The sequence below is a fragment of the Helianthus annuus genome, chromosome 2 (assembly GCF_002127325.2).
Source record: "Helianthus annuus cultivar XRQ/B chromosome 2, HanXRQr2.0-SUNRISE, whole genome shotgun sequence".
Classification (NCBI taxonomy): Eukaryota; Viridiplantae; Streptophyta; class Magnoliopsida; order Asterales; family Asteraceae; genus Helianthus; species Helianthus annuus.
Genome location: NC_035434.2, coordinates 165,636,520 through 165,647,226, shown reverse-complemented (window position 1 = coordinate 165,647,226; position 10,707 = coordinate 165,636,520). Strand labels below are relative to the sequence as shown.

General features: G+C 36.9%; 1 protein-coding gene across 1 annotated transcript; it reads right to left on the bottom strand.

Annotated features, from left to right (window-relative positions):
- Positions 1-1,405: 1,405 nt before the first annotated feature.
- Positions 1,406-2,470, bottom strand: LOC110899799 (leucine-rich repeat extensin-like protein 5). Its single transcript, XM_022146694.1, has one exon. It carries the CDS (start codon positions 2,468-2,470, stop codon positions 1,406-1,408), a length of 1,065 nt encoding a protein of 354 aa, XP_022002386.1.
- Positions 2,471-10,707: the final 8,237 nt, after the last annotated feature.

Here is a 10,707-nt window from a genome sequence, read left to right as displayed (position 1 = left end):
AGGAATGTCGAACATCCTCTTTCTTGGGCTTAGGTTGGGTAGAGGGTGGTTTGTTGTGGGCCTCAGAATGAGTTCAAGGAAAAGATTTAGAGGGCGGTGTGGATAGGGTCCTACTTCGAGTCCCACTAGATTCACTATACTGCCACTCCATAGCTTTTGTAACCGCATTATCTATTAATGCTTGCAGTTCAGCTCCGGTCACATGTATCTTAGTGTTCTCATGGTTTTCTACCGGATGACTGTTTACCTCTTCTGACCTCATCATGTAGCTTTAATTGCTACATAAAAGAAATATTTGACAAGGTTTATTTAAAAGGTTTTACAACATTTATGATTTATTAACCATGGTTTTAATAGCCATTTTTGGTTAATTTGTTATTTATTTATATATTCAGGACCTTTATTACAATCCTATATTACAATTTAATAATAGCATAAAAGCCTAGTCACATAGACAGTTTTAATTTATAACCAGGATTTCACAGAATCGAGGTATTAAGGTTTGAATCAAAGCTCATTACCTTTTCTAGACAGGGAGTTGTAGGCTACTACTGTCTTTAGTCCCAAAGGACGTTAATTACAGCTCGTAGGCACTTCATCCTTAAGGGATGGTTATATAAATAAGGGAAATTGGAATAACCCAATTTTAGAGATGACTTATGCGATTTTATCGAATCACATTTTGCCAAGAATATTAACATACTTTCAGATGTTAAGAATTGGAATCTTTTGTGTAGGTTTTACCATCTTGGCCATGCCTGCATTTCATTTGGCTAGGTTTTACCTTTAAGATTCTTTTTAATATTAAACGCAGAATAATCCTAAATTGAGATGTTTATTATGGATCTGAATCTAATTATGGAGCTACCATCTTGGCCCTGTCTTAAGATGGCATATGGCTAGGTCTTGTCCTTTTTAGATTTTGCCATTTTATTATAATGGTAGATCTTTTTAATAGGAATGTTATTTTCATTTATTTTATGTTTTTGGTTTATGCATATAATTAATCAATAAATAAATATGAAAGTTAAAATTACCATTCCATTACAAATTCAAACAGTACAAATTTTGCCCTAAACGGGACTTCTAGGAAATAACATGCCCACGCAGGGGCAAAACAAATAAACATACCCTCGCAGGGGTAAATAGAAAGACATGCCCACGCAGGGGCAGAATACAAAAAGACAATCCCACGCAGGGGCTGAGTACAGAAACAAAAGTCCACGCAGGGACAACATAAATAAATAATCAAAGATCTTCAATAATCCCTTCTTTTGGACTTCCCCTTGATCAGGTCTGATAAACCCTTGAAGAAGCCTCGGTTGTTTCTGCGCTCTACTTGAATATCCCGCTCACATTTGTCCAACCTATCGAGAACCTCTTGTTGGCGTTCTGGCGGGATCAGTTACGGCTGCGGCGGCTGCTGATGCAGAGGTTGAGGAGGTGGCGGGTGCTGGTACACATAAGGTGGGTACCTAGTGATCCAAGGACCACCGTAGGGCCCTTTTGGATGAAGAGCGTTGTAGTCCCACACTGCTTGATATGGGTCGACCTCCGCATAGTTGTAGTTGGTGTGGGCCGGCTGCTCAAATGGATTATACGCCGCTGAACCGGCGTATGCAGGGATTGGGTTATCAAATCCCAATTGTGGCACTATAGGCGCATAGTTTACTTCCGAGACGGGGTTTGATGGTCCCCCCATCTGCGGATCTTCTTCTTGGAGTGGCGGGTAGTGACTGCCACTTGATGGTTGAGGGGTGCTGATTCGCACACCTCCTCGGACGGACATTCGTGCGTTCGATCTTCGTCGCCTCGGTGGCTCCAGAGGCGGCTGCTGTGCTGGTGGTGGTGGCGGTGGAGTAACGGCCACGAAGCGAGAATCCTCAGAAGGATCCTGCTGCTGGTGGTACGGAGACGAGTGCTCAGAGGGGGTAAAATACCACTCAATCTGGTTGAACCTCGCCTGGTAGCTATCCAGACCGCGGTAAGGCGATCCATGAAACGAGGACCCATCAGAGATCTCGATGGGGTGGTTTGGGGTCCCTGTTGCTGGTTTGACGGGATCTGTGTCCTCGTCCATATCCATGGCGTGATCGCCGGAGAAATGGTCCTCTGGTCCCAATGGGTTAAAACCCACAGGTTCTTGAATGTAGTTAACCAGGTTGAACCGACTCTGAAAAGCAGGAGTGGGGTCGCCGAAAGAGTGGTACGAATTTGATCGCTGAAGAGGTATGAATGAAGATTGGGGGTTGTTAGGCTCATTTTCTGAATGTGGCCTGAAGGAGTGGTGGTAAGACGGCGACGAGCTTAGAGAGACGAATCGCCTCCCTAGTTCAATGTAAGTCCTCCAAGGTTCTTGGGGACTGGTGCTCATGGTGATTGATGGTGTACGCCGGTGAGAAGGTCCGGCCTCATGATCAGGGCCCGTCACTGGGGCCTTGCCTCTCCCTCTTCTGAATCGTGGCGGCATTGTTAAACATGTCAACATAAACAAAGATAACACAAGAATATATATAAAATAAAAGATAAAACAAAACAGAATTTGTCCTATGTTATTTGTCTAGACTCGAGGATCGAGGAATGTGCAATTTGTGTAACTGAAATTAAACACAAAAGGCTAGTGTTTAATTCACTCAGTGTTGGCTCTGGTACCAACCTGTCACACCCCTATTTTACCACGTATTAGCGGTGGGCCCGGTGGGGAGCACCGTGACGTAGTTGATAACATCATAGTCAAACAACACAAATTATTAATGCACAGCGGAAGCAAAAGATAGATTCATTTCAACTGAATAAATTGTAATATTAAGTATCACAAAGTAGTTGAAACAGATCCACAGGCGGATCGAATTAAAAGGAAACTTGTTCACAGACATTAGGCATCTAAGCTTGCGAGACTTCTATTTTATGCTAGGAGAGACCAGCCTATTACGAGTAGTACCTGCACTTAGACTTTTGGGGAAAATACGTCAGTGTACACTGGTAAATACAATTTAACTGACTCATTTTGAAAATGTTTAAAATTGATTTGAATGCACATGGCACAAAAGATATTATAACTTAGGATAATTATTTATATATAAGCTTGTAAAAGAATTACATGTTTCTTATACGTTCAGTAGCCCGGGCTGAACACCGGGTTAAAGATTAATTTACACACCACATGGTATAGTCCCGCGGCGGGTTATTCCCGAAACCGGCGGTTATACTTTATTATTTATACATGCACTGACGGGTGTACGCCTACACCCGCGTGCTAAGGTCGTAGCCATTTCTAATGAATGAGCCGAGGATATCCGGGACATGGTCATTAACCCCTCCAAAGGTTTTAAGCAAACAAAACAATTTAAACGGGTTATTTCAATAATTTAACCATCATACGATTAAAGATTCAATGCCCGACCAAGCGGTATTTTATATACCGTACCCCAAGCCCGTATAGGGAAAATAAGTTAAAAGTATTTACCTTTGCAAGTAATAATCACAATAAGCAACTGCACGTAGCTTTTACCGGGTCTCCTATTCTGGAATGAAGGTTTATAATAACCTATTAGATTCCTAACGGGTCTTTAATTTAGCCTAAGCTTAGACCGGTTAGTTTTAACGGAAGGTTCGGTTCAAACGCATGAATAAGTGAAGACCGGAATAGAATGTGATTTAGACCCGATAAGTTTGGAGACTTGTATAATATGGGTAAACTAAACATGATATACGTTAAATTATACATGTTTTTATACCCCAAAACACTTCCGTTTGAAGCGTTTTTAACCGAAACCACAACGGTTAGGTACCAAAATCGGTACTTTTATATTTTTCAGGTCTTAAACAGAGCATAAAGGAAAATTATGATGAAAACGAACAAATTCTGATGCATTTTTGATGAAACGGGCAAAATTCTGATGACTGCCACGTTTGGCACTACCGTGCCACCAACGGCACTACCGTGCCATTGCTCAGATCTCGGAAGCACTGCCAGTGCGACTAGGAGTGCCGACTGTTTCTCGGACCGCACTACCGTGCCACCAACGGCACTACCATGCCAATGCCAAATCAAGCCTTCTGACCAACATTTCTGGTGAGTGGCACTACCGTGCCACCAGCGGCACTACCGTGCCGATCTGATGACTTAGGCAACTAGTCCACTTGGCTGACGCGGGATCGCTGAAACTGACGTCACCCGACAAAACCTGACCGCACGGCCGTGCCAAACTGAAAATTGCCTATAAATAGCAGCATTCGCTACTAATAAAAATGTTGGGTTTTTCTCCATGTTTCTGGGCGATTTCTGGGTTCCGAAGCAGTCCTGATCAGACTCATTTGAAGCTTAAAGATCGAGTGGAAGCATAACCGATCCAACCCATCAATTCCTTGCTTGTTTATGGTTCGATTCCTTGTTCTTGAACGTGTATTCTGATCATTTTGCAAGTGTTGAGCCGATGTAAGTTTATGTTTAATGTAGTTATTGTAATAGTAGTTATAAACTTGTTTCTTGAATAATCTTTATGTTGTAATCTTGTTTGTATGAAACTTAAGTACTTTTTCTTGTTGAATCTTCATGATTATATAATGAACGTTTCATTGATGTTGAGTTCCTGATTATGTTTGATTATCTTAGATAATGAATCTGTGGTTAGTGGGATGGTAACTATTTCTTGATTAATCACTTATTTGTAGACTTTGTTTACACCATGAAACCAGACCAGGGTATTGGTTTTATACAAGATATATCTTATTTTGATTAGGAATATTTTCTTGCACGTAAGGGTTCTAACGAATTATATGGTGTTGATTGCATGTTCTTAGATGCGGTTTATGATCCTTGATTAGTAGTTTTGGTCTGAAATTGCTGACATGGTAGATTTGTGTTTAAGACATGTAAAGGTGAAATTGTTTGTTATATGATCTACATAATTGCTTATCCTCGTGGCTGTATTGTGACCATCGGTATTGCTTTCTTTGATAAGTGAGGTTAGGAATCCAGACCCGGTAAATAACCTATCTTTAAAGGTTCGCATGAATAAATATCAATAGCTCGCTAATGAATGATTTTAGGTGGTTAACGTGTGACCATCGCGTTAACTTTCCGAAGAATCATAATGCTAGAAATCCAGACCTGGTAACTAGCTGTCTCGAAATTGGAAAATTGATTAAGTGCTTTTGTGACATATCTGATAGATAACATGTTTAGGTTGTTTGTGAAACAAGATAGTAGTATATTTATGTTTTAGATGTAATTTAGATAATTTAGTTAACAACCATTCACTTATCCTTTTATCTGGTAATCTAATGACAAAGATTTAGTACATTATAACGCCCGTGTTCCATGGATCGATATCTGGCTCTTACCAATACTTTGCTGCATATATGACGGGATACACTTGTCCTTTGTTGTGTGTGTTTTAATGTTAAGGTATAAACCATTTTTATAAATATAAAACGCACTTCGTCGGGCGCGTGAACATACTGTAAATAAATGTATATAACCGCCCACGTCAAGTTTTTGGCGCCGTTGCCGGGGAACACGGCAAAATTAATGAAAAAATCTGAGTTATTATTCTACCGGTGTACAAACTGTTAATATCTGTAAATTTTTGTATTTATTCATTTTATTATACTTAACTGTTTAACTAACTTTTGTTTTCTTTAATTTACTAACTTGCAAATACCTAGCCTGGCACGCCCACTAGGACTAACTTTTGACTAACTTTTCTTTTCTGTTTTACTAACCAACTAACCAACTAACCACTAACCAACTAATTTTACTAACTCACTAACATACTAACTTTTTATTTATTGTTCGACTAACATTTTTTTTAATTTTTTTTATTTATTTCATTTTTTATTTCATTCAGTTATGTGTTTTGGATCGAACCATTTACTGGCAATCATTTAATTCAGTATTTTAATTTCAGTAATTTCATTTCTGTACTTCATTCATTTATTTATTTCAATTCAGCATTTCTAATTCAGTACTTTATTTATTAACGTTAAGTTATTTATTTATTTATTTTTCTTTTATTCTTTCATTTCAGTTATTTTAATTCAGTCATTTTATTTCTATACTTCATTTATTTATTTATTTATTTCATTCGAGTACAGTTATTTCAGTATTTTATTTATTTCAATTCAGTTATTTCATTCCTATTTATATTTATATTTATGCAAGTGTTCGGAATTGAACCGCTTACATATTTATTTATTTATTTCATTCATTCATTTATTTCAGTTACATTTATTTATTTATTCATTTATTCATTCTTGTTCATTTATTTATTTAGTTAACTGCTTATTCATTCATTTATTTGTACTCAATTGTTTATTTATTTACTCCACGAAAATAAAACCTTCTGATAAAATCATTAGATTTTCTGGTAAATTCTAATGAATTTATCAGATTTTCTGATGGATTCTGATAAACCCATTTGACTTTCTGAGACAAAAATTTTTACTTCTGATGAATTTATCGGATTTTCTGGTAAATTCAGATGGATTTATCAGAAATTCTGATGGAAAGAAAATTTTCATCTGATTTTTATCAGATCTTATCAGATTTTTTGATATATAAAAAAACCAGTTTTCGTATGTAAATAAGTAAATAAGTAGGTAAATAGTTATATAGTTATGTATAATAAATTGTATATATATGTATATTATATAATAGTATTATTATTTATATTTATATTACTTATATTATTATTATGTTATTTTTCCGTATAATGCATTCCTTATTAGTTGCAGGTTAATGTCCACAACCCCTGTACCCGCTATTGCTGAGCTAGACAACGAACCAGAAAATAACCTAAGAAGAAGCAGGCGGCTTCGCAAAAGATCACTTGTTATTGCACAAAGGATTGCGGCCGCAATCGACGAACCGGTGATACTTTATGACAGCGAGAGTTCAGAGGACGACAGAGGAAGCATTATGGCAGAGGACGACCAGCCTTTGAATGAGACCGGCCGTCCAGGAGGAGAGGGCTTGCTACCGAGCATCGCCCGACCTACGATAGCAACACCGAGTTTTGAAATCAAATCTAGTATAATTAACATGTTACAAAACTCTGTGCAGTTCGATGGAAAGGATCACGAAGATCCAGGTCGGCACATCGCTTCATTTCTCGAGGTGTGTTCGACTTTCAAAATACGAGACGTTTCTGAAGACGCAATCCGTTTGCGGCTCTTTCCATTCTCTTTGCGAGACAAAGCTCGATCTTGGCTTTTGTCACTTCTAGCAGGGTCCATCACATCTTGGAACGAGATGGCAGATCTTTTTATGCAAAAATACTTCCCTCCGGAAAAGACAGCTAAGCTAAAGAACCGTATCATGACATTCAAACAGGACGAAGGAGAATCTCTACACGCAGCTTGGGAGAGGTTCAAAGATCTTCTAATCGATGTACCACATCATGGGTTGTCCAAAAGACAACTTGTGTTGAACTTCTACCAAGGACTTAACTACGACTCACAAGAACGCATAGACGTATATGCAGGAGGTGATCTTGGAACAAAAACACCAATGGAAGCCTACGCAGTTATAGAGAAAGCTACCTTAAAGTCGAGTTCTCGTCACAGTGGAGTACGAAGTAAAGCATTATCTATTCCTGGAGTTCATCAAGTGGATACATATCCACTAGTCCACTTGGCTGACGCGGGATCGCTAAAACTGACATCACCCGACAAGACCTGACCGCACGGCCGTGCCAAACTGAAAATTGCCTATAAATAGCAGCATTCGCTACTGATCAAAATGTTGGGTTTTTCTCCATGTTTCTGGGCGATTTCTGGGTTCCGAAGCAGTCCTGATCAGACCCATTTGAAGCTTAAAGATCGAGTGGAAGCATAACTGATCCAACCCATCAATTCCTTGCTTGTTTATGGTTCAATTCCTTGTTCTTGAACGTGTATTCTGATCATTTTGCAAGTGTTGAGCCGATGTAAGTTTATGTTTAATGTAGTTATTGTAATAGTAGTTATAAACTTGTTTCTTGAATAATCTTTATGTTGTAATCTTGTTTGTATGAAACTTAAGTACTTTTTCTTGTTGAATCTTCATGATTATATAATGAACGTTTCATTGATGTTGAGTTCCTGATTATGTTTGATTATCTTGGATAATGAATCTGTGGTTAGTGGGATGGTAACTATTTCTTGATTAATCGCTTATTTGTAGACTTTGTTTACACTATGAAACCAAACCAGGGTATTGGTTTTATACAAGATATATCTTATTTTGATTAGGAATACTTTCTTGCACGTAAGGGTTCTAATGAATTATATGGTGTTGATTGCATGTTCTTAGATGCGGTTTATGATCCTTGATTAGTAGTTTTGGTCTGAAATTGCTGACATGGTAGATTTGTGTTTAAGACATGTAAAGGTGAAATTGTTTGTTATATGATCTACATAATTGCTTATCCTCGTGGTTGTATTGTGACCATCGGTATTGCTTTCTTTGATAAGTGAGGTTAGGAATCCAGACCCGATAAATAACCTATCTTTAAAGGTTCGCATGAATAAATATCAATAGCTCGCTAATGAATGATTTTAGGTGGTTAACGTGTGACCATCGCGTTAACTTTCCAAAGAATCATAATGCTAGAACTCCAGACCCGGTAACTAGCTGTCTCGAAATTGGAAAATTGATTAAGTGCTTTTGTGACATATCTGATAGATAACATGTTTAGGTTGTTTGTGAAACAAGATAGTAGTATATTTATGTTTTAGATGTAATTTAGATAATTTAGTTAACAACCATTCACTTATCCTTTTATCTGGTAATCTAATGACAAAGATTTAGTACATTATAACGCCCGTGTTCCATGGATCGATATCTGGCTCTTACCAATACTTTGCTGCATATATGACGGGATACACTTGTCCTTTGTTGTGTGTGTTTTAATGTTAAGGTATAAACCATTTTTATAAATATAAAATGCACTTCGTCGGGCGCGTGAACATACTGTAAATAAATGTATATAACCGCCCACGTCAAAACACATTCTGGATTTTGAGACAAAAATGATAAGGTTTGACCCGTTTTGGTCAGTTTATGCAAACTAGTCACATAAACCGAACCGAACGCAAATAATGCGTAACGGGTAACCATATGAGTCATATACATGTTTCCTAAGTTAATATGACTTAAATATGTTGTGACATCAGTAAGATATCTTCTATTATGCCCAAAATGATTTAAAACTCAAACTATGCCCCGTAAGGGCATTTTGGTCATTTTAAAGGTTATAAAAGAGTTTAAATAGTAATCTGAGTTACAGGTCTGATTTAATCAGTAAATATACTTAATTTAATAAGTTATAACAGTAGGGTATCATATATATGTGAAATTTATTAATTATAACCATACTATGCACTGTAGGGGCATTTTGGTAATTTCACATAAGCCAAAAAGGTCAAAACTGGAAATCTGAGTTTAAAATTTTTGCTTACTGTTAAAATATAAAAATTTACTGAAAATGTCTGTAGGCATCAAACCTTATATGTTTAAAATAGTTTTAATACATACTATGTGTTAAAAACGCTTAAAAAGGCGGCCATTTCCGGGTTTTTAAAGGAAATATGACATTTTTATTATTCCAGAAGGCTCAAAACATTTTATTTATAATATTAGATCAGTAGCAAGAGGTTTGATATCAAAAGGATTTGTAAAACTCATTTTATAGCCCAAAAGGGCAAAACCGGCAATAACCGAATTAAGCTTAGAACCCTATGTTATGCTCAGCCTAAAAATAAATAAAAATCTCCAAGAATCCCAAAATATTATTTTATATCAGTAGGTAAAAAGTTTGATATCAAAAATTAGGTTTAGATAGGCTATATGCTAATTATGCCATTTAATTACTAAAAGCTTCTTATTTACGCTAATGAGCATAACTCCTAATTTAGACCTCAAACTGATGTCAAATTTTAGGGACAAGTTTATAAATCAGTGATGAAGGTTTCTACTCTTTTACTTTTTCAAAAATCACATTTTAAGGTGAAAATGGCAAAATAGTCAACATTTAAGCAATTAACGGAAACATGCATATGAATCAGATATCTAATGAACCAAGTTGTATAATCACAGAGGGTTATACTTATATGTAACCTGGTCCTAATAAGGCTCTAAGGCATTTCTAAACTATGCTTAAACGGGTCAGAACTGAAAGTCAAAGCAGAAGTCAAACTATGCGACTTTCGGTCCCGAACCGAGCCCAAACTGAAAATTGTCGGGTTGAACATGTTTAGACATGTTCTTATATTAATTACCAAGTTATATTAATGATAAAACAGGTTGCATGGCTTCTACATTGCTAATTATGCCTTAATTTGAAAATAAGCTTTCTGTTGACTTTTTAAAGTTAACTTTGACCCGACAATTGACCTAGTTAGAGTGGGAATCAGAGAGTACCCCTTTAAGGGTTTATTACCCACATAATTACCCACTCATAGATATTTTTAATTCAAGATTTGACTAGACAAATTATGAGTAATCTCGAAGTCAAACCTTAATTACGACGGTTTGACTTTTAGCTAATTAACTAAGCTAAACTGAATTAAGAAAGGTTAAGGACACTTACAAGAGTCCTAAGCACGACTAGGGATCTTAAGAAAGCTTGCTTGATGAACAGAGAGCTCCAGAAGTAAGTCTTGTAAACTTTGCAAATGAATGAACAAAGTGTTGCAACAAGAAGCTCTATATATATATTGAAT